Genomic DNA, 25,881 nt, shown 5'->3' with positions numbered 1-25,881 from the left:
TCCAGGCCCTAGTGGAATTACTTTTATTCAAGTGTGTCGAGCTGTCTTTGATGTTTGACTGACATCACTTTGTGTGGTCCTGGCAATAATTATTAAAAGGCTACATCGTTGTTTGGATGCACAAAAAAACTACGTAACTTATAAGCCATTAGTTTTTAGTCTGACTTTCAGCCATATGAGCTCTACATTAAAATGCTAGCTGTTGTACAGTACTCACAGTTTAGCATTCTCAACCTACAACAGAGGAATGGGTGGTACTGTTATACAGAAGCACTGAAAACAAAAATTGTATTTAACTAATAACAAGCAAAAAGGGTGTTTGCCACAGCAGTGACATACATATATACATATACATATATACATAATAGAAATCACTACGGACTGAGGAGCAGAAAGAATGAGTAGTGGAAAATAACTAGTTTGAGTTTCTGTTTAATGAGCTGGAGCTCAAAGATACAGATAACAACCCTTCTCAAGTAGGATTTAAGCAAACATTGTTTTTAACTTATCATAACCTCAGAGAGAAGTTTAGAGTGAAGTAATGTATGTGAATGAATGAAGATCTGAGGATGGAAAAAAGATTAAAAAGTGACAAATTATTCTCAGTCCTTAGTGAACTTCTGTTACTGACAAGCCTAGATGTAGCTTAAGAAATGTTACTGATGTAAAAATGTTCATAAATGAAACATATCTGTCATCTGAAAGGATTTTACCGTCCGTGTGAATACTTAGACAACTTTGACTAGTAGTCAACCAAGACACTACAGAAATTTAATGGACCTTACAAAGGTACACATGTGCACAGTGCATGTGGTCCTGTTTCTGCATCTAGAAGTGTACTGTCAGAGAGTTATCATTGCTTCCTGATGTATTACTGATGGTTCTGGTTGTGATGTGGAATCTGTTTATGGACTTACAATGGGACCACTTAAGTATTCAATGAGACACTGAGACCAATGGAAGGGGACATCCAGCCAGCCAGACAGTCACCCAGAGTGTCAGCCAACCACAAAGGGATGTGAGACACTACGTATGTATCTGTACTGTATGTAAAACAGGCCAAACAGCTCACTGAGCCACAAACCCACAACCATGGAGAGAAATCAGCTTGGGTGGGTTGAACTAAATCTCACTACTTACTGAAAGTGAGGAGCGGTGAACTGGGGTAAATGGGCTTTAGAGTTGATGTGGAACTGGTTAAATGCAACTCTGCTCTCAAATGTATATCTCAGCTTCTGAATAAGGTCGTGGTTGTAGTTTTATCCATTACAAATACCTGCTTATGACTGGTTGCAGGGTGTCAGACACCACAGGTTGGGATTGGATACACTCAGATAAAATAGTTCTGCAAAAAATAGTTTACCTGTACGGTCAGGCGTTTAACAGCATCCCAGGCAAGAGCAATGAGCTCCTTCATTCTTTCCTCTGAAGAAGTCCACGAAGCTGGAGCTGTGGTGTCAGGCATCACTTTCATGGCGATAGACAGGGGACGTGATTCTAAAAGAGAAGACAGGTAGATGAGACAAGAAAAAAAAACTTTGTGGATAGTAAAAATGAAATCCAAAGAAAATTAATCTAGAAAATCTAGATTTGATTTTGTTGCCAGGGATGTTGTAAAAGGCTTAAGAGATACCATAATGCTCTCAGCACAGGGAAAATACCTGCTCAGATTCGTCAGGATTAGAAGATCTATCAGGTTAAAAAAGTTAATGACCTTTCAATACAAAGTCTACATGCACAAGGAGGTACTGGGGCTCAGTCAGAAATTCCTGTTCAGTTTGACATCCTTCGAAACTTTCCCTTTCTAGCTTTTCTTCAGCTTTTTTTTAAATAAGGTATCATGTTATATGATGTATAATTGACACTTAAGGTGAAGTCATGCTGGCAGGTTTTTTGTCTCTAACAGTGGGAGAGGGAACCATAAGAACTTTGTCTCACATAAACACAGATTCCTAGACGTGACTTGTCTTCATATTCCTGATGTGGTCCAGACGAGAGCTGATTGTCAAAGCTGACAGACGTAGCAACAGCCACACACACATCCCAAAGCAATAACCACAGCATGAAACTGCTGGTCAAGACATACAACAGACAAAGAGGCACAGACACAGAACACACACATTCTGTCTAGTTAACCTGAGGGTTGTGGATGTTAAAGACATCAGGCATCAGAGGTGCGGGATGTGAATTCTCTCTGAAGACACATTAAAACATATTCCATTATTTAAATGTGCAGCCGTATCCCCCAGTTGTCATGAAACAGCAGTGATGTCACCGCATCACCATGCCTTCTCAGATTCCACGTCCACAAACATCACTCCAAACGCTGCAGACGTTGGCATGGTAACACAAATTTCTTGCCAGGAAATTGACTAGAAAGAAGTTTTGTGGTCATCATGGCAACCTGCCTAAAACCTGTGGGTAAAAGCATCTGGGTGTTTATATGGATAGGTGACTAACTCTCGCAGGTGCATGTGCATTTGGGATTAGAATGTGTGCAAGTGCAACAGAAACAGACTGAAGGCCGAGATCATCATGTCATGTCTGAACTCTCCTACAGTATTTTCTCACACTCTGTATCCAGGTGCCTGGGGCACTAGGGGACTATAAAATATACAGTAATGGTCAGGATGAATACATATCAGTGCATCTCTGTAAATTCTGTACATTCAATAACAAATATTTTTCCCTCTAGTGTGTATTGTTTCACAGACTATTATTTATAGATAATTATAGATATTTCAGCAGTAAAATGTATCATATGCACAGTACAATAAAATATGCAGATGTAAACTGAAATATAAATAAATTGGGATTTAACAAAATGGAAATTCTTTATTCTGGCTGTTTTGGAAGATGCTTCCTACATTCTTTTTTTCCAACATTAATGAATTAATTAATTTATGAATCTTCTTCTATTCCACTTCAAGGTGAGGAGCAGTCGTTCACCAGTCCATCACACTACCAAAGAAGGAAACAAAACTTCACACCCACATTTATACATATGGTCAGCTGGGTCCTTACTTAATTTAACAAATCCCCAATCTGCATATTTTGGACGTTGGGAGAAAACAAGAGCATCCAAGGAATGTCTGTGCACATGCAGAGGGAACGTGCAAATTTCCTACCAAAGGACAACCAGTTACCACAACAGAGTCTGACAGTATCTTTGTTAGAGTAAAGCATCGAAGGTCTTTGCAGACTGGGCCACACACTTCTAAAGCACCTGCATTTTGGGAAAAAAAGCCTTCCAAGCAAATCTCTGAGGACTATTTGCTATAAAAATGCGGTGAGACACAGGGTATGAAACCACTTCTGAAGCTTTGAGAATTCCCAGGAAGAGTGTGGTAAAAATACTAGTCAAATGGAAAAAATTATGGACACATCACGTTTTGGATGTGACTGTATAACCACTATGAGTGTGAGTGGTGACCAGATTATTATGAACTCAGTCAGGTTACAAGACACTATTTAGGTGATAACCATGCAATTCTATAACACGATAAAATGTTAAAATTCTAAATAAGATTTAAAACATTGCCCAACATGCACGTGTTTTCTGACAAACAGAGGAGACGTATAGTTAATAACCAATAAAAATAAATAAATCATCAGTTATTATTGAAGTGGACCCATACAGATGTTCACTCCTTTTCCTGACTTTGTTATTTCCTACACAGGTTTCAGCAGTGGTATTAGGAGTAGGTCTCTGGGTGACTATCATTCCCAAGAAGGTCTGGCAGCTCAATCAGAAAGGTTGACCTAGTGCAGCACTGGCAGTAACATTTTAAGACCTGTCTGCATTCAGATCTTAGTTTGGTTGAAGTTCCATTCCGTGGAAGCTGTTTGTTAATCCTGGGGTCATAATTTGAAATGAAACTGCCGTATCTTGTTATAGTGACACGGCGCCTGCCATTATTACAGGGAGCAGGGCAAAAAAGGAAAAGAAAAAAAAGGAAAGCAGGTCAAGAAAATGGGAAAGACAGAGACAAAACAAAAGCTTTAAATTCAAATGAAAGAGAAATATGTCAAAGGAGCCCAAAACTCTAAACCTACTCAGGACTAACAAGTCCTAAGAGTCCCGTTAAAGTGGGGTTATTCCCCTAGACCCGTGCCATCTCAGCTGTGTCCTCATTCTCACCCTCTATTAGGCCAGAAGGCTAATACCACATTGGCCTCAGTCTCAGTCTCTACCCATTATTAGGTTCTTCCTCCTGTGTATTTCTCCAAAACTACTTTGTTGCCTTCCTGTTTTTTGGTTTAACTGGAGTGTACGACTTAATGGAACAAAAGTTCCTAAAGGAGGTTATCTACCTTCTTTAACATCTCTATCATAGAATCAGTATAAAATGATGCAAATACGTTTTTAAAGTGTCCTAAAAGTTAATGCCCTAAAAATATCAATATATTGACATTAGAAACACTTAGATGAATGACTCACAGCCATTAACATCAAAACAGCCCTGGTAAAACTTTCCACTATTGATTACAATCAAAAATGCTTTGTCAGATCTTGTAAGTATATCAACTTATAATCTCTTATATTTCTACGCTACAAAAATGTGTTGTTACACAACCACAGTCTGTGAGACAAACAAAGACCTCACAGAACTTTTCTAGCCAGTCAGCAACAATCTGACAGCGGTATTTCCATTTGTACAATGGACAAAAACAGTGTAAAGGTGAAGTAGAAGACAAAGGAGCAGGAGGAGCAAGAGGCTGTGCATAAAGAAGGTGCAAACGATTAGTGTAAACAGAAAAAATAAAGACCAAAGGGCACCACACGGCCTCCCTGATGGTCCTGGACAATAGGTCTCAATGACACTGGCTAGGAGTGTTGAGATTAGACTGGACAAGTACAACGTCAAGGAGAGACCTTCAAAGAAGAGAAAATTCTAAGGATCACAGACAAGAACAAGAAGCCAATCCTATGTTAACGTCAACAAGGTTTTCCAACACTGGAGAATGTAAGGATAAGGAATTTGGCCCCTGAATTATCCACTAAGTCTACCCTGTACCCTCTCTGGTAAGAATAGTAAAGAGACCCATAAGGCTGCTAAAATCCTTTAAAAACTTCATGTACTTTTTGATGGTGTACAGCCCACCAGTGTGGCTGCCCACCGGATTGGTCCCAGTAGTCAGTTCTACTGAAGTAATAAAAACCACAGCATCCAACATGGTCCAAAGCAGAAAAGCAGTAACTGTTATCATTTTAGCCTTGCAGCTGAGGCTGTGAAGACAGACTTCTATGCAATTAAATGGCATAGTTGTACAACAGGCAAAGGGTTTCATCACCACAGACCACAAAAACAAAACAAAACAAAAACCCACACAAAAAACGCTTGCTTCAACACTGTTGAGGTATATTCCAGTGTTTGTTCAATGATAATTTATATTCCATTTACATTTCGTATGATGCCCTAGGAGAGGGTCTGGATTTTCAAATACAGATTCCTGGGTTTAATCTTGTTATTATAGTTGACTGTTGAATTTGCAGTATTTATTTGCAGGCAGGAGTTCTGGAGAAGTGCTGAATAGTTTTGCTTTTGTGTTGAAATATTTGTTGCCAGAATTCCTGACCGTTCCTGTAAATCTGAAAAACAATGTTGAAATGCACATATATTCCTTTCTTGAGCAACTCATCTAAACAAACTGTCTCTCAGAGAAACAGGGACGCATCTCTTCATGCTGTCTGTTATTTGTTGGTCTATTCACAATCTGAGATAGTTTACAGTGAGTTGAAGTGTTGTATATTCTGTTGAAGCTGTGCACAGATGCAGCAGCGGGGTCTTTAATAAACGTGCATTCGTATTTGTTTTTGGATGCAAGTAAATGTTTGTTTAAATATTTATATGCTTCCAAGTAATAGTGGGTCCACGCTGCCGAAATAGGTCAGTGCGAAGGGTCTATTGATTTTCCCCAAAGAAAAATTTTCTTTTTGCCTATTAAAGGTTTCCAAAGCCTTTGGAATGAATAGCAAATGGGGGCAGTTAACAGCTCTATCAGGGGTCAGATTTGCATTAGGTTGCCTCTAAGATAAATGTGGCAGATGTGATGCACTGAAGGCCAGCAGCCAGTTTTCTTTAAATATGTTATCACTTCTATCCACATTAATTGCTATGCAGTATAGAAGGTAACAATGTTTGATTAAATAAAGGTAACACATCAGGAGTAAAGTAATGTCATTTCTAGTTAACACCCAGACCCTTTAAATGCCCCGTGTACAGTCATCTCGTACCACCTTCTAACCCTTCTCTGTCTTTTGATCCAAACACCTCTGAGGCTTTGGCTTGATGCATGTTACTGCTGATGAACCACAGCTTCACCACAAAGGCCTTGTCTGCTCCTCAAAAGCTACAAAAGCAGCCAATAAACACCAGGTCCAGCACTCTGATCATTTTAAAAAAGAATAAAACAAGCTGAATAATAAATGTTTGTTCAAAAAAATGTCCAACCAACTGTTGTGAAGTCAATGTGGGGTTCATAAGGTCATAGGAATGAAAAGGCAACTTGCTTAAAAAGTAAAACCTCTTACAGGTCACAGTCAGTCTTCGAGGGAGAGGGTAGAGGTGGTTTTAGTTGGGGGGGGGGTCATATCTCATTATTCCCCCTTTACTTGTTTTCTTTCTCTGCTCCAACCATCATTACCTTGATAAATTATTGACTTTACCAGAAAAATTAAACTATATAAATAACTCCACAAAGAAAATATTATCCCCTCCTGAAAAGAGCACAGCAGCCAATAAAAACCTGCCTGACTTCCATCAGGCTACTTGGACTTGGATGTCAGTTATGTATGACTGTGTAGTTCTGCCTGAAATCCTCTCATCAGTTCTTTTGCTTTTATGTGTGTTTATAAGCATGTATATTAGTTTCTCTCCGCTGTTTCGTTCTCCAAATAGATCAATTTATGTCTTTCCAGAATATATTGTATGTCATTCAAGCATGAAACCTAGACTTTTTTCCCATATCCAACCTTCCCTTTTTCTGACGTACCATGGTTGAGATCACAGAAAAGCCATCGGTTTGCAAAACATTTGTGAAGCACAGCCTTGACAACCAGCAGATATTGACTCCTAACTTTGAGATTAGCAGCATAAAAACTACAACTACTCTAATTCCTCCTCTCAGAAATGAAAAATCTGATCCCATCATCTAGAACTTCATAGACAGGAACAAAGACAAGTGTTCTCATCCCAGCCTTCAAGAGCAGCAACCATGTCAGAGGAAAGGTTTCTCAGCAAAAGAGGTATGTTCTCACAGAGCCAATGGCTAATTTTAGCAGCCAAAAGTAAAGCCAGTGAGATCATTACTCTGGTAGATGTTAGAGAACAATGAGAAGCTCGGAACTTGGGAGGCGCTCAATCAAAAATGTGCTGCTGCTGCCAACAGCAACGTTCATTAGGGACAAATAAAGAAAATACTTAGAGGCTACTTTTATGTGAACCAATTTGTGGTGTAATTGTGTGGGCAGACCAAAACGGACCTCAAACTGAGGAGAAATGACTTGTTTTCAAAGTCATCAGCCCACAGTCTTTCCCTGAACAGGATAATGACACAAAAAAGCCTGTTAACACTTCTGTGATGTAAGAAAAAAGCTTTTAGGGCCAAATCTATGATGTGAACTGAACGACAAGTTGTATATTTACTTTTTATAATGAAGCCAAAACCTTCACCTTCTATTCATCAGAATTTTATATATTGTTAGTTATAACAAAAATCAGATGAAATAGTTAATAAATAATTTGGCATTAAAGACAAACTGGGGTCACGGGAGATTTTTTTGGAAGAAACTGCACAAAAAAGCCAGGGATTTAAATTAAGGGTAGTGCACTGAAGTTTCATTGTGTCGACCGTAGAATATTATGAATTACTGTTCTTAAAGTTATTTGTAAACAGTCACATGATATTGCTGGTTATAAGCAGTGGTGTTATACTCCAATTTTGAGTGGGAACTCTCTGGTTAATAAAGATAACTAGTAAACAACAGACCTACTTAGTGTCAGTACGGCATCTCTCAGAGGTTTAAACCTCAGACACATTTTCTGGGTAATGGCTCATCACTTACTCTTGATTTATATGAAACAATAATGTTGCGACTGAACATTAACATACAAACTGAACAAAACATTACAATTGTGTTTATGGCACCTCCTGCAGGGGAGTAAAAAATTGGAAGGATTAAACACACCTTTTATAGAAGATAAAAATAACTTTTTAAAAGCTAAAAAGAACTGTTAACTGAGGGAAACAAAGACATCTCAGGGTATTATTTTTTAAAGAAGCAACATAAGATATACTGAGTACGTTTTATGCTTTTCATCATTAAAGTTGATGTGCCTTACATCACTCAGAACATTTTTTGTTTAAATTCAGCCACTGCTGCTTCTAAAAGTGGTGCCGTATAATATGTACAGTGTTTATTTAGAATGTGAAATGACCAAGACCAGAATGAAAAAGGGGTAGAGTTAAATATTTAGTTGCCAAATGAAGTCGAGTGGATGTGGACCTTGAGACTTGAGCTGGGCAGCCCCACCACCGCCACCACCACAGTATGATATCACCCTGCCCTCAGAGCGTTCTGGGGAAATGATCTGCAATGGACTGGTCCTGTGTGTCTCTGTACATTTGCCTACACATTAGCAAGTACCTTCCAAAAGCCTACAGGAAAGTCCCCCTTGATTACTACGAAACTGTAGCTAGGCTGAATGTGGTAACAAAACAGCATAACACTCTCTTTACATCATAAAAGTGCCAGGCGTGTGTTCCAATGGCCAATTGGAAGCAGGAACAACCAGCAAAGGCAATTGTTCTGAGGAAGCTTTGAACTGCTTCAGAACTCTGTAAATGATTTTCGTCCAGCGGATTATGATTTATTCTGTTAAATCCCAAGGTGTTTTTCTGTTTTGTGGGAAATCAATCGCTCCAGTGGAAAAGCTTAATAATCAATAGGCACAGTGAAAGATGGCTCCTGGCAGCTTGTGATCAAGTGGAACACAACTTCACTCTATGTTAAGATTCCATAGACCCAACACATTAGGTCATTCAATGTCATCAAAGTATTTGACTCGAGTACATGCTGAACATGTACATTTTTAACGCATGTTGTTAACTTTACTGCTTTAATGCAGAGTTAAAGGAGACAATGTAGGCAGCAGGTTGCCTTCATGTTGTAGAATAATCTTAATGTTTTAAACTGCGTTTCAAGAAACCCTTTAAGACTTCTTAAGACACATAAGTCATGTCCGGACTGCATTTGCAACAGCTTTACCCTTTAGTTAATCATTATGGTTCATAGATTAAACACCACACTAAAGAGCTGGATCGGATATCCCGGGATAAACATGTGGCTGTTAGAAATATTAGATCACGGCTGACTGGCTTTGGAGATGAAATGCATCTTCTTGTCAAGAAATAGCAGAAGTAGAAAAAAACACCATACACTAATAAAAATATGAAACGCTAGTGGACAAAAACTAGATCAGATTAGTAAAATTCCATCCTCTCTGTCCAGTTTTCTTTTCTTTTTTTTTTTAAATGAAACTCCTAACTCTTAGTTAAGTTAATGATAAAAGATCTTTGGATGATTTAATTTCAATCACACCATCTTAAATGTAAGATGCTCTTCTGGAGTGTGTTGAAGGGTGTGGGCTCTACAAGGAAAAACCTACAGAATACACATACTGTATGTTTTTCTCATGACCTGAGTTATTTGGGAGCCAAGGTTAATCTTGGCACTAATGTTTCACACTTAAACCACGTACGTGGTTATGGGCTCAACACACAGGAATTCACTTTGGGAAAATCTGTTTCTTTTTTTAGTGAGTACAACTTTATAGAAAAGTTCAACTTAATGCATATATTCTTGAAAATATTTTTTTTCTGAACATAAATATATATCTCAAGTTAAAATTAGACTTGGTATCAAGTGTCCACTCCCCAATTTCCTTAAGAAATACAGAGAATTAACCGCTTATTCATCATCCGCCAATAAATACCGGGAAGAATGGATCATTAAAAGAAATGAGGCGGAACAGAGATTTGATTTATGAATCAGAAAAAGCTATCAAATATCACCTAAATTCATTATGTTGTTAATGACACTAAAAATCGGACACAGTAATAAAACAGTTGATTAAATGAAGTTGTAATGCAGTACCACGTTGATAAGATGAAACTGGAGTTTTGGGATGACGAAAATAGGGCACATGCAATGGAGTAACCTGCTGTGGTGTTGAGCTGCGGTTTATCAAGATCATTTGACTGCAGGGAAGCTTATTGTTTCTCAAAAGCTGAAACCGCAAGGGTTAAATAGCTCTGCCCTTTTTCTTATTCTGATTGCTCGACGGAAACAATTTGTAACGTTTCATTACATCTACTCTTGTAACACTACACTAATTTCCAGAGAAGATGCTATTCATTTGCTTCCAAGCTCTGTTCCAGGGCAGAGAATTGGATCAGAGTCACTGAACAAAACGCATTTACAACGTCTTGTTTTCTCTTCAAAGAAAAATATTTAAATAAGAAAGAGCTGGGGTCTGACGCACTGTAGGGTTTAGCTAACTAATGCATCCCAACAGTGAAATGCCATATACAAATATGTCCAACTGTATGCCTCCAAAAGTACACAGTTTCTGTGCAGAGGTGCTGTCAACATTTCAAGCCCTGACTGTGTGTAAATGCATTGAAATGTGCCTTGTTGAGTAATTCTATAATCCACCTTTGCTTTCAGTCATGTAACAGACAGAATGAGAAATATACAGGGAGCAGGGCAAAGAAAGAAAAGTCACAGCGCTCTTGTCAACTGAGCGTTGCTGACAAGCTACAGCCTGATGTAGCTTTTTGTTCAGTGTTGGAGCCAAGTTGACTGTTAACTGACGAGCCCTAATGGGAGAATATACTGCTGAGATGTGAGTAAGCAAAGATGCTGCCGTATGGAAAACCCATTAGTGCATATTGAATGAAACCTAGGAAAACTGGGACAAACTGGGAAGAAAAAGCAGCAGGAGCTTTAAAGTTTTTTTTAACTTTAAAAACGTCAAAGGAGCACTTTTCCTATCAAAACACTTGACATGGGGAAACGTCATTGCCATACAATGTTATTTACAGCCACAGCATTGCATCATCCAAAATAGGGAGTTATCACACACAGTTCCCAGAAACTAAAAGGAGGGAAAAGGACTGCCCCTGCATAGATTGGGCAGAGAGTGTTTCAAATGTTTAAGTGTTTAAAAAACCTGGAGGCTAAAACACCAAAGAGATCACACAACAGTTTGGCAAGTCTTTGTAAAGTTTAAATGTTGTGACTGAATCAGTTAAAGCAACTTTATCCTACTGATTCACGTCACTAAAATACCGTGTGTAGAACTACTGACAAGGTTAGCTATTAAGATCAATAATAACTACATGGGCAATAAATGAAAACCATTTCAGGAGTGGGCAAAGGCACAGTGCTGTTCTCGTCCATTAGTGTGTTCATATAATGTACAACTCCAATGCTATATTGTTTTCCCGAAGACCAATCAATTGACTGATGAATGAATAAACCATCCAGGTGAAAGTGAGTGACAACTGAGGCCTTATCTTAAGCAATCAAAAGATACAGTAGTACTGTGTATATATATGCAGTGTGTGTAGGTACAGCACACACATACACTCCTAAGGTGTAAGTTACAGCTTTTTCACTCTGATGAACACACCATTTCTAGGGATTTTACACCACAATTCAACATCTGTACAAAAATCCAGTGCTGACTTTTCCACAAACAAACCCAACCGAGGAGATGGGTGACCATGCTTGTGTGCTGACACAAAGAGAAAAAGCCTTATTCCCTCACAAGTTTTAAAACAACATCTTTATCACTCATCTCTGTCAATCTCCATCCAAGGAGTTCAAAGTTTCCTACTTAGAGACAGCAGTGATTTGGAAAAGCCTGGAAAGAATCTCAGTAACTAATGCCACATGACTGCGTGAGTGTCCGTCAGCAGTGTGCAGTATGGACAAGTACTGTACTGTGCTGTACAGTGCTGGCTGCTTGCATGAGCATGTTTGTTGCTGTTTAAAATAATAGTGTAATTTTTACAGACTTTAACATGTGCATTCCTGAATGTGAAAAAAACGACACTGAGTAAAGCTTCACAGAGCGCAAATCACTCAATGGTCCCGGGCATCCAGAGTCCACACAGCATCAGAGCAAAAAGAGAGACATTCTATTTGTTGTGGTTTTTATGTGTTATGCAACAGCATAGTAACAAAGCATTGTAGCATAAAAATGAACATAAAAAATATGTAATTAACCATTATACAACTTACCTTATCTTTACATATAAACAAAGACAAACTATACTGTTAGTTGTAGATAGCTCCCAATGTCATATATATATATAGTTTTGTTCATGTTTGTTCATGGTGAACCTACCTGTGACTGTCTTGGTTTTGACTGGGCTGCTGGCATAATCTGAGGCCTGATTGGAGGTTTGCTTGGCCAATGGTGTGCTTCCTACTGACACCTCATCCTCTCTCCTCTTGACCTTGGAGGCTGCGCCTGGATTCTGAAATGACATTATAGGATCACTGAGTACCTACAATATTGGCCCATATGGGGAAGGAATATGTAATGCATGAGTGTGCTTTTTTAATAAAATTGACATTTACTCAGTCATAGAAAAGTAATGTTTTTACTCCTACACGTACAAGAATGTAGTTAAAAAGCAAGGCCAGGAAACAAAAGAGAAACAGCCTTCTTTACTCTTGCCTCTGAAAGTCCCTTTTCCACGTCCTGCCGTTTCTACATACTAACAATTTCCCACCACATTGACCCTAAAGCATCAATGCCCTTTCCAGTGTCCTTCACAGGCTGTTGAATGGCCTTCAGCTGGAAGTCTTGTCTGAGTCAGACCTTGAGAAGGCCTTGACAGCCAGCTGAGGTGTATGGCCTTACAGAAACGAACCAATGAACACTGGCAGTGGCAGCCACATGTTTGCTGCAGCACGTCCAAACATACAGCAGCCGGTGGTGTGTATCCTTCACACTGCCCGCTGTCCAAATCATAACATGTGTTTTACCCCATGAAGCAATAAAGACTGAAAAGAGCAGGGGCAATTAACTCCCTTTTTTACACTAACACAAACACAAAAAAACCCAAAACACAGACACTCACACACACTCACAAAAAGTATTATAATATGATACCTTCAACTTCTTCATATTTATGTGTCTTTCTGGGGTGAACCTGTACAATATCCAAGGCATCAGACTGGGAATGTCTACTCTGTGTGTGTGTGTGTGTTATGAAGTATGTGTAGTGTGGGCACAGAGCTTTCAATGTCCATAACCATCACCATGACCCCTGTCAAACAAATAGAGAGTGAAGAGATGGAGGATCAGGAGCACAGCACATGGAAAAAAGCAAGGTAAGGCAGGTAGCAGGGTCAGGAAGGAAGAGGAAAGAAGGTGGAAGACACACATTTACATTAAGAAACATTAATGAAACAACACACAACTGTGTAGGTGCTTAGTCTGGAAGACAATGTGCGAGTGTAAATATTCACTCTGAGGGTCAGCGAGAGCAGCTGTTAGGAGTTCGATCACGTACCTGTTGCCTGCTGCTTCCCTTATGTGGTTGGTAGAGCAGCCATGTGCAAAAGACTGGATCCATGTTGATGGCGATGCCCTGGATGCTGACCAGCAGTACAGCACCTGGACATACAGAGGGGAAAAAAGTAAAAAGTTAGATAGAATACAGAAACACATTGTGCAATTCTTTGAAAAGCAGAAACATAATACAAGAGGATATGCTGTACATCTGTATTGCCTTAACAAAATAAACATGACTGTTAGCAAACAACTGTTTGATCAACACAAGTAGTTCAATAGAACCCAGATCAAGAGACAGGCAGAATTTCTGACTAAGTGGAAACTACAAGTCACACAGACAAAAACAGTTCCAATGCTCCTGCTGAGATTATTTCAGCAAAGCAGTCAGGACGTGAACATGGGTCATTTAATAAATGATTAGTAACAACCAGCAAAACAATAGTGACTTGGGGCAACGTTGGACAGATTTGAGTCTCAGTTTCTTCCATTCCTACAGAGTTTACACAGTGTACAACGAGAACGGCTGGTAGGCATCGAGGCTGCTTGTTAGAAGGCACTGTTTGTTTCAATTTCTCTATTCAAAGTGGTATCACTCTAAGCCAAGAATAACATTTTCTTTTGATAAATTTCTCTGAAACTCTAGACTTTCTTTGGGTTTGGGTTTACTCTTAAATAATAATCTTTACCAACAATAAGAGGGGCCTGAGGTAATGCATTAGGATCCTATCAATAATGATTCCCATGCCGACAGGATTAGCATGGGGTCTTTGGCGTGCCGTGGAATGTCCCAGCATGACGACAGGAGGATGTTTCAGCTCTAGAAGGACTTTCAGCAGTTTAATGGAGCTTTGGACGGAACCCTTTCTTCTGTTTCACGCCCGAGGCAAAACTGTGTGTGTGTGTGTGTGTGTGTGTGTGTGTGTGTGTGTGTCTGTGTGCTTATATGCATTTCACCTTCCACAAAGTCTGATTGCCTGTTGTTTGTCTTCAAATTCAAATGTCTCTTAAGCATGGACAGAGCACAATTACGAGCGCAGACGCACATTTAGTTACACAAGTTCAAACTTGGCAGCACTCCTCCATTATTCCCGGTGAACAATGCAAATAAAACGCCCCCAATTTGCTCCACTTTTACAGTGTTCTGTGATTTGTGGCCTGTGAGCTTTGTGTTCTTGCTGTAAATGTGGATGACAGCAAGCAGGAACAGCAAATTCATCTGACATGGGTGTCAGTTATATGTATTTGTAAAGGCAAATGTGCCTGTGCAGCTAAACTATGCAGTTAGTTAGCACATATCTTTGTCTATCTGTCCTAGTGTCACACTCTTATTCACTACACATTCTCTAATCCTCCATACAGTTTATTAATGGGACAGAAGACTTCTGGACAACTTTCTCTGGGGAAACTTTCATTGGATCAAGTCAAACTCGCTTACAGTTTCTTTTTCTATTGCTTCATTTATCTTTCTGCATTCCCTCTTCATCTTCTCCTGGAAACAACATCTCCCTAACAGCCATTTTCTTATTCTATTTCCACCCTTCTCCTCTCCCTCCTGACAAGGAATCATAACCTCAGCCCTGTGGCTTGAACTCTTCTACCACAATGTGGCTGCTTAATAGGCTTTGGCTGTGGCTGCAGCACTGGGGCCCAACTTCAAGTGGTTTCATCATAGCCCAGAACAGCACGAGCAGTATAGGGCCTGAAAAAAAAAAATACAGAAATAGGCTGAGTAGTGGAGATGTCGTGAAGATGCATTTAATAAATTGAGCCTAAATTATGGCCTATGAGATGCACTGAGCATGACAAACCACATTCTGGAGAAATGAGTCACTGACCAATAAATCATGCAACTTAGTAGATGGATAGTTTATCTAACAGTTAGCACGAGGGTGAAAGAGCAAATAAAAAATATAAAATGCTTACTTGCACATAACCAGAGCAACTTAGCTGTGGTTATCACATAGGATTATTATCCTAAATTAAAGCCAATGTGGCTTTATGGCACACCCTGCCATAAGCATGGGAATGTAATTGTGGTCACTTTTGAAGGGCGAAACAACAACCAAATTCATCTAAAATCCACAAAAAAAAAAAAAAAAAGTTTAAGGTGAGATACCGTTCGGTTAAAACTAAACCACAGAACCACTGAGTAATCCTGTGAGACTTTATTGGCTAGAAAAATCAACAGGGATTCTGGTTTTTTTTAACCTTACTTTTGCAAGAAGTCCTCATGTCCAGCAGAAGTAAAAAAAAAAAAAAAAAGCTCCAGTAGCTGGCATTAATGCAGCTTAGAGGATTCAACTCACAGCCCAGCAGTGGAGGAATCCTACTGTTGTAGGCTCTAACTCTAAAATAACCTTTTTTTTTGTGTGTCCCAGAACATAGTTTTAGGAATATTGGGTAGAAACAACTGCTGTAAAAAATGGGAAATCTATATAAAAAAAAAGGGCAGAAGTGTACAACGCTACAGTACCAATAAGATAGGCATCATTGTGTATGAGCAACACGATCTGCAGCTGGCTTGCATATGAGGTGTCCTTCAAGGGGACAGTGGACAACAAATCATGGTTGTTATTTTAGTTTGAGTGAGTTTTTAGTTTTCCACAGCAATCACTCCCATCAGTGCATTATTACTGTGCAACCCCTGCATTAGAGAAGGAGTTGGCAAAACCTACATATTGCTGATATGATTTATAATGGGGGTAACTATAATCAATAAATGGCAAGGTCATTACTGATGCTCAAAAATTGTTTCACAGAATTCAATTCCGACTTAGGTCTGTGCTGAGTTTAATAAATGTGTCCTTGAAAAAGCAAGTTAGTTCAAGTAGTAGGCAGCTCTCCTGGTTTTGTACCAGCAGCTTTCATCTGACTCTGGTCATGTGTCACACTCATCTAGCATCTCCCAGTGACAGACGTGACCATGTTGATACATCACAACACCACTCAAAAGCGCTCCTCTTTGAGATTAACAGAGCAAACAACATTTCTTCCCCCTCTCTGCTAGTCTGACAGTGACACAGAAACAAAATATGTGTTGACTTAACGTTTGAAGCTTTGAAGACCAGGGCTTTACCAACCACACTGTGTGTTCTTGTTTCATCACTGTGTTGACATAACTGCTGAGAGTGACACCTCCTTTGAAGCACGTAGCACCGAGAAAACAGCCTGGCATGCTCTGAGGGCGACCTCGGCAGCAGGTTAACTGATGTTTTTCTCTGCTCTAACTGAGCCGCATTGGTGTAATTACACAAAGTGATGACAACGATAACAAAGGTGTTTTCCTTACTTTCTTAATGATTCCTCATAAAAACACCAAAAAACTGCCCAGTGGCCCAGACTCTGTATATACACACAACTACAGAATGTTGTGAAATGCATTGACAAGGACACACTTACCTTGACCCAGAGTGGACCTAGTAATGCTGTAGGTGTTTTTTTTCTTTTTCATTTTCAGTTGAGACGAACAGAGTTTAAAAAAGTATATTAGCTGTTGTATTACAGCTGCCTGACATCTGTCTTGAGGCTAATGAAGGGCATTAGACAAGACTAAAATCATCAGCCTCAGGTCCTGTTCATGTTTTACTAACTGATTTATTTTAGCGGTCAAGAGCTCAATAATCAGCCACACATTTCTCCGTCTTCATGCCTTGTATCAAGTACAGAGGTTTATACATAGACACTTTTGAATGCAAAATCTGCTTTAGTACAATTATTGCAAGCATGAAATTCAATAAACTGGGAGTGGTTAGGTCAAAACAAGTTCAAAATCAAGACCCACAGTAGAGACTAAAGCCCTGATTGGGGTTACAGAGGGCACAACCTCTCAACGACAGGGCCATGACCCTATCGTCGGAATAACAAGGCGGCATAAAGAGATGGGGGTTGTTAACCATCTAACCCCCCAGATAGACTAAGGGGGAGGATTCTTCTCCAGGCCAGCTAATCGCCCCCGCAGAATCACTTCATTGTTGGACAGGAGGCAGTGCTGGGACCTTGCGTCCAGCTTCTCCAACAGAAAATAAATAAATATAGCCTAGCCCGCGTCAGCTAGATGACTTCTGACAGGTTTGGTTAATTTCGAAGCCAAGTAGCAAAACAAAACATTACGCCAGCGTGCGGGGCCTATGCTGCCTTTAATTGCTTTTCCGATGAGCTCATGACTCAAAGGTGTCCTGGAGTGAGCCATGCAGTCCGACAGGTGTTCTACTGGTCTAGTGTGTGTCTTCTTGTGTGTGTGAGCGTGTGCACGTAGTTGGCTGGGTGGGTGAGTGTGTGTGTGTGTGTAGATGGCTGGCTGCAAGTAACATGTTGTACAGCTTACACTATGATAAAGTTGTGTTACTCTATTCTAAAATAAGCCGTTTCTCCTGCATCTATTTTTGTAAGACAGTGACAGTATTAGATGTTCTTTCTTAAAGCAGACAGCACCCTCTGACACACATTCGCTGCACTACTGTTCTCCCACACAGAGCAGCCTGAGGGTAAAGCTGCAGCACAGGAGCCCAGGGACTCAGGAAGGACACAGCCAGGTTTGACTGGAAACAGACCTCGGCGTACAGAAAGCCTGTTCTCTCTCTGAGCCAATACAACACTCTGCAATGGAAGCCAGTTTACATGCATGTCTGCGCATACGTGTGTGGTTTCGGCAGAATATACGCACATGAAAACATGGCCCAAATGCAGTAGCCTTCAGCTGACAGTCTAGACCCAACTTGCAAAGTTTGACAATGGCTGTGGGTGCAGTGATTCAGTCTGCTAGAAAATCTTTGGAATTCAGACAAATTTAGAAAGAAAATAGATTCAACGTCAACTTCAAAAACTCACATTCATCAAGGGAAAAAGAAAGTAGGTATTCAAACAGACGAAGCACATTAGCAGTGCATGATGAGAAAGTATTTTAGTCATTCTCCTAATCTACATGATAAGTGAGTTGGCCCCAGAATTTGGCCATGAATGTATATGATTAATGGAATGACTAGAGTTAAGTCCCTGTACATGGAAGGCCCGTGAACCGGATACATCACGAACATAAAGTCTGGATAAGCTGTTTTACCATGCATGTCTCTGCATTAAAATTAATGGCTGCAAGGTCAGTGTATACACACACACTCACCACATAATTCAGAACTCGATGCTCTTTATCAGAAACACAATACAGACCATTAAACAGCTTTTGATATGGGCTGTACAACCTCAGCCAGTAAGAACTTTTTTTTTTTTAAGAAATTTATAAATTATAAAAACGTTAAGTTTTAATAATATCCCCTTCTTTTTGCAGTTATTGTGTATTTTATTTGTGATGTATCCCACTATAAGGAGTAATTAGGTTGTTTAAGTCTACAGGAGTGTATTTACTTCAGTAAAAGTTAAGGAATTACAAGTGATGCCTTTACCATCATCGGAATAGCAAAAATCCACCCATTTTTAAAGATAACATTGTTAGAATAGATGCAAAAAAGGTTTATAGCAATTGAGCCACATAGGCACAGGATCTTATTTGCAGAGAAATGTACATGTTCCATCCATCCATTTTCTCCTGCTTATCCGTTACTGGGTCGCGGGGGCAGCAGTCTCTATGACCGCCACCCAAATCACACTGCACCGTACCAACCCCCCCAACCCTTCCTGCGGGCGGTGAGTCCACTGGAAGGTACCAACCTACCCAACTGGGATTCAATCTTGCCCAGCAGGTGAACCCTGGGGTTCCACACCAATAACAGAGACATTGCCTCTGGGCCAAAACACCATGAAATGAACGAACGAATGAATGTAAAAAGAACAAAGTATTAGCCTTAGCTTTTGGCTCTCAACTTGCCACTGTTTAATGATGAAACAGAAACAACACATAAGAAGCAGCAGCTCTGTTGTCAGTACAACTCTGGCTGGTTGTGATGGGTAGGGCAGTGGGTGCACCTGTTGTATTTAACAATACCGAACATACAACGTTTAGGTGATTTGACAAAAGTACTAGGACAAAAACCAGGCTGAGTCAAACAAAGGTCACTTGACTTCAAGTGCCTCTGAAGACTAATTATGAAGATGGAACAAATCCCATAGTAATATTCAAAACTATATTAATGGGAACAAATTAAATATATACAGTAATCATGGGAAAATAGACCAATGTACATCCTCAGTGTGTACTGTAAAGGAGGAGTACGACCAGATGAGGGCTTTAAAAGAGCAGAACATCAGATCTGTCAGACTCCAGATGTTGATAAGAAGCCCTACAGCCACACATATTCTTTTCTGTTTGATTTCTCACGTGCATAAATCCACATTGACTCACATGGTGTTGAAAAGACAACTAGATACAGTACAACTGCTGCCCCTGCCCCTGCTGAAACACAAGCAGACCCCTGATTTCTACTGGTCCAGCTGTTATCTCTCTGCCTATCCTCTTTCTCCTTAACATCATTTCTCTTCTGTGCCCGCCGAAACTCGCCTCTCCGTCTTCAAATCACAGAAGAAAAATGCCTAAAGTCACGGCCAAATGTGACCTGGCGGCTGTCAAACCAGATAGCTGGCCTTTTTAATGACAGACAAAACAGACCTGGTCCTGATTGCAATAATGTATCATTAACCATATCCATCATGGTCGCACTGTGCACTGTGTGAACTTTAAATGAGCCCAAATGTAATGCAAGTGGAACAAGAGAGACACTTCTGAGCTCATTAAAATAAACAGACTTCTGCTTCTGCTGCTGCTTTCCCACAGGCAGTTTCAGTTTTACATAGTTACCTTGAAAACTCCTTATCGCTGCTATCACTCAGCTGACTCATGGGCTTTCTCTTACGGTTCAAGCTGAGTTCTCTCAGTCTGTCAGGAGTAGAAGGGGCTTCCAAAACTTTAATGTCTGTCATTAACTGCCGTGCCTTCCAAGTAATGTTATGAGACGTGATGTAAATGTTAAATGTCGTTTTTGTAGATGTTAGAAATGGACAAAGTCTACCTAATATTGCATTAATGTTCCTTATACCCTTGTGACTACTGTGTCCATAAAGAGCTTATGAGAAACAGAAGTCCGACCAGTTAGCTACTTTAATTTTCAGTGGATATGGCACCAGTATATCTGCACCATAAGATACATAAATTACAACAGTAACTATAAAGTATAATAAAATACTATAAAGAAAATAAAATCCTGCTAAATGTTATTTCAATTTTATGGCTTTAATGAAAAAAAAATCAAGAAAAATAAAAATAATTTATTAAATACAATGAATGCAAAATATATCTTGTATAGTGTTTGTCATCTGAAGACAGTTTATAGAAGAGAAATTGAGAGACGTTTGTGTCAGTTTATATGGTACTCTTTGGTGGTCGCTAAGCCTTACGTTTTGGTAAAAAAAACAAAAAACAAACACAAGTGCCCAGAGTGTAAACCTGGACATGACAACAGGTTTCCAGAGGACTATCCCCATGTGAAAAATTCTTCACTTCATATGCACTTGGCCAGTAGCTTGAATGGAGTGTGGTAACACAGTTTTTCAGCAGATGCAATGATTTATCTCACTAAGACAGGCATGAAATATGACATGTATGCAGTTAGTATTTTATTGATTGTGTGTTGCAGGCTCATGTACAGCTTTGCCGTTGTCTTTTTTGTGTGTCAGCCTGACAGTGGTTTTATTGTGTTGAAAGAAATGAGTCTAGTTTGGAATCAGAAAAATAGATTCTGGACAAGGGGAGGTCTTTCTTAGAAAAGCTGATGTAAACTACAAAACTACTGCCTTCCTTTCAAAGGCACCAACAATTTCCATGAAAACAAGCATACGCCAGATTGATGAGAGACATCCGTGGATGAAGCCAAGCTGAAAGCCTCCACAGACAAATGAGGTGAAAACTCTTAACAGAAACAAGTCAGGAACAAGTGCCATGGACTCAGTGTGCTCACATACTTGGACGGTACATGGAAAATGTACAATGTAGTTTTTCAAAAATGCTGATTCAACATTATTTATATAAAACAGAACTGAAATTCTATTAGGACAATATGAATTGGTCATTAAAACATTGTAAATCTAATCGATCTAATCATCATGTACATACTTGCAGATCGAGTTGAGAGCTTTCAGCTTTGTTGAAGCCATTGTCCTCAACAACATGAGTAATGTTACTATTTGACAATCTTTTTTGCAATTGTGTCAGTCATCGTGTCAGTTGTAGACTTACTAATGTGCTGATCTGATCTGAAGTGAAAGCTTCCACAAATGCATTCTGGGATTTCAGACAGTATTATAAAATTGAGGTGCTTTGGTAGAATTATTTTTTTACCCTGTGTGTATGAAAACAACACGCATCTCAACTTCATATTAGAGCAGAGACGAGGTGATGTTGGTTATTGGACTTCCAGTGTGTATCATTTGCCGATGCAATTAAATGTGAAAAAATAATCTGATTAATTTCACAAGTTAATTATCCTGGTTACCAATTGTTTAATCACCATTAATGCAGTTTACACATACTAGTGTATGGTCGGCTGCCAAAGAAGCTGCTGCCAGAGCTGGGTTTTTGAGTGGTCGATTGTAGCCGACTAAGTAATGCGTAGTGTACTGTATATGCACAGTTGGATATTAAAACCATTATGAGGGATAAATCCCAGCTCTGCACTTTTTTGTGCTCAACCACTTCACCTCAGCAGAGACACTGGCTACTGGACATGGAGTGTTTATGCTGCTTCCACATAAAAGAATAATGTTTGTTTTGGTAACAGTTCAGAAACAGAAGGAAAACATAAATGTTAAATGTTAAGTTGCTGTTGCTCTGAAGGAGCCTGTTATAATATTATGAACATGTTGCTTGACTGTGAAGGTAACTTGTGTTTTCCTGTAACAAACCAGATGAAATGTTAATGCCTGCTTTGTCTTTATATTTTATGTAACTACATTAATATTTAAATTGAAATGTAAAGAAATATTTTAACTGCTAGTATTCGAAGGGGAATACTGCTGTCCAAAAACAACTTTTACTTAAGTTGTTTACAAAGTTAACAAATGTGCTTAATAGACAACTTTTGAAGTTATTTATTATCAGACACAGTCATGCAAATAATCAAGCTTAGTACTGTACTTAAACTTGTACAAGTACTTAAACTTGTAATATGATTTCCAATAAAATGCAATCTGTAAGAAATGAATCTATACAAAGGGTATGTCTCTGTTATTAACCAGGGACTCAACTTGACATTTTGTATTTCTTTCTCTTTGGCAAATATAAATGATCTAAATAAATTCAATGAGTGGAATCTAAATAATTACAGTAAATGAACAAATGGAAACTAAATAAATGGAAAATCAAGAAACCCTCCAATAATCTTACATTTTTTTCCACAGAAACAGAATACCTAAATAAGCTAAGGTAGAATATGATCCAAACAACTAAATATTGTAAATAGTTTTTAAGCAAAAACAATGTGTTCCATTATTGTGAGAAAATTATGATGTTTAGAAGTGACATGTTATTTTTGCCAGTAGGGAGAACAGTTAAACACAAAACGTTTTGTTAGACTTTGTAAAAAATTTGATTAATCCTTTCTTTACATGGTATCACAACACTAATGAACTGTAAGTTTCAATCTATTTATATTCATTAATTGGTGCAAATTCACCATTTTACAGCTTTTGATTCTAAGGCTCGACTTGAAAAATAAAACTAAATAAAAAACACATGCTTTACATTTAATTCCAACTTACGTATTTATCTTCTTTAACGTACTGAGTTTTGTGGGACTAAACCAATAAGGACAAAAACCTTTTAGTCTCTCGTGAAATTCCCTATCGAGCCTCTGAGCAGATAAAACTCTGTTTGGATTTGGGGTCACTACAAAAAACTCGCAATGATAAACTCTAAAATAAATTAATAAAATAAAAAATAAAAACCTTTGAATTGAAACACGCATGTGTCAAAAGTTTTTAGTTCTCTGTGTCCCCGTACACTATCTGCAGTGGCTATCATCCAGGTTGATGAGTGGAATTAGCTCCTAATGTATGTATGTGTTTATTTATTTATTTTTGTAATTTTTACAATCCTTAAAGTTTCAATATTTCTGGCAAAACTCATGTTGTAATCAGTCACTGAAAAGGCACCACTGCAATGCACTCCTCTGAGAGTTATATGAAAACATGGCCAAGATTTAAACATTTTTTCTTGGACACGCAGTTGATTACTGCAGTGTTAGCTACTGCAGGCATGTATTTATTCCAAAGAAAATGTTGTCATTGCTGCCAGAAGGAGAAAAAAAATTAGGCATTTTTCTTTGTGTTTTGTCCATTTGAGGATTTCTTCCTGGGAAAAAGTGCAAAACTATGATTTGAGAAACGTTCTTGTAAAGTCCTCTAGAATCTGCTAAAGTAGTGAGTATCTCCATGTAACAAGGAAGGGTGTATTAAAATAAACTTAATTAAAGAAAACGGTATTGGTTTCAACAACCAGATGTTTTCATAGAAGGGGAACGATGCCCAGTCCCTTCCACTGGATAAGAGTTTAGCCCTGATACGGGGCAGTTAGTCACAGTGAAAGCATTATTCTTCGCAGGTGCTCAGCAGTCAACTGTGTATTTTGGATATGAGCAGGTTTACGACAAGACAAGCACATGTAATTACTTGAAACACAGTGTATTGTTCTCATCTGAAATTAATATTATTACTGTATCATTACATCCATGCCGTATTCATACATCTCATGCCAAGGTCAGGGAACGCATTTGAGCAGCTTTCCAACTCCGTCAAGTAAAATGACTTAGAGCCTCTCACATTCCAATGAATGTGACGTTAGACTTTAGTGCAAAATAGCAAATGGGTTATAACCTGTTCTCCTTGATGCCTCTCTCTCTTTATCCTAGGTTCAGTCTCTGTGGGTCCCACTCCACTTCCACAGTCCACCTCATCGTCTTCTCGCTTGCCACAGTAGATTGAAGATTACTCCCCTTAAAGACATAGCCTTAAGTGGTTGCACATTTCAACCTTTTAGCAATTTGGCCTAATGGTTTCAGGATGAGATATTTTAGCTGCAAAGCCGGGGATGCAAAAGGATAGAAGGATGAAGGGGTGTACAGTATGATGAAACACTAATTCTGATTGGTTGGACTTCCTTATCCTAGAAGGGGGCCACTGTGGTGTCAATAGTGGGGATTAGCTCTAACTGAGATAGGATGATTACAAGAGAACAAATAAACGGTTGAAGATGGAGGAAAAATAATCAGAGTAGTGGTAGCAGGTTGTTTAATGTTCATAACGTTCTCATGTTGCAGTAAGGTCATGGGTGTTTGGAGAATGCGTTATGTAAAAGCACGTCCCTCAAAACAGCGTTGTATCGCAAGTATTCTTTGCGTGTGTGCGGCCTTGAGCCTCAGAGGTGGAAGGTCTTTGTATTTTTTGGCCTGTAATTATTTACTGTTGAATGACGCTTCACCAACAAAGATGTAAGGCCAAGTGTTGTTGGATGATGTCACTCATGATGTCAGCACAAACGCTGATCATAAGGAAAAAGTGTCTATGCCCATCAGAGTTGTTTTTAATACATACATCACACATAGAGGTTTGTACCTGTACGTGTGCAAATGCATTAAAGAAAAGGTTGAGGCCACCTGCAGCACAGCACATCCAAACTGCTATCAGCTGCCCTGCATTAACAAATCACTGTACAAAGGCAGTGATGACTCAGCTCCTTTAAACACACTCAGAATTCTCCTCCGGCTGTGCAGAAAAACAGGACATATGGGGAGGAGAGGGAGATTGTGGGGCGATATCGGAATAAAGACAAGGGAGGGGAAGGGGACAAGGAAAGGATGTCATGGGAGGAAAGAGGTAAGTTGAGGGAAAAGGGGGAGAGGGGAGGAACGTAGGAGAGATATATGGAGAAGGCAAAGACAAGAGGAAGAAGAAGAACAGAAGGGAGCAAGGGAGGAAGGACAAGTCTTTGAAGGTAAAAAGCAGCAGCTGCTGCTGCTACTCCTGCCAGAGAGGCTGCACTTATCCTTCAACCTCTAATCTCAGAGTTATCATCAGGACACTGTCTACACTCAGAGGGACAAAGACCCACCCTTGCTTCAATTATCTCTTTCCTGCCATCTACAAAAACATTGTGTTTGAAAGCACACACACTCTGATGAAAATGTCCCTACCACTACATAAACACAATGTGCTGATAGAGTCAGTGCACACACACTACTGTCAGACAGAACAGGGATGCTGGACTACCTCTGTAGGCTGTAGCTCATCTCATAACACCTTGGCATGATTCCTTATCCATGCAATGTTGAGATGATACAGACAGACA

General features: G+C 39.3%; 1 protein-coding gene across 5 annotated transcripts in view; it reads right to left on the bottom strand.

Annotated features, from left to right (window-relative positions):
* Positions 1–25,881, bottom strand: part of vps13b (vacuolar protein sorting 13 homolog B) — a 285,627-nt gene that overhangs the window by 160,691 nt on the left and 99,055 nt on the right. For all 5 annotated transcript variants that reach the window (XR_003051507.1, XM_008323736.3, XM_025061607.1 and 2 more), the window contains 3 exons: positions 13,597–13,700; positions 12,420–12,552; positions 1,364–1,497 (listed from right to left, as the gene is read on the bottom strand). Coding sequence is in view for 4 of the 5 variants with exons in the window: in XM_008323736.3 (XP_008321958.1) it covers positions 1,364–1,497; positions 12,420–12,552; positions 13,597–13,700 (371 nt within the window). In the remaining variant the exon portion in view is untranslated. The remainder of the gene's footprint in view (positions 1–1,363; positions 1,498–12,419; positions 12,553–13,596; positions 13,701–25,881) is intronic.

Source organism: Cynoglossus semilaevis, chromosome 13, assembly GCF_000523025.1.
Source record: "Cynoglossus semilaevis isolate Cse_v1.0 chromosome 13, Cse_v1.0, whole genome shotgun sequence".
NCBI lineage: Eukaryota > Metazoa > Chordata > Actinopteri > Pleuronectiformes > Cynoglossidae > Cynoglossus > Cynoglossus semilaevis.
Note: the sequence above shows the minus strand (reverse complement) of the source record. Positions and strands in the feature narration are given on the sequence as shown.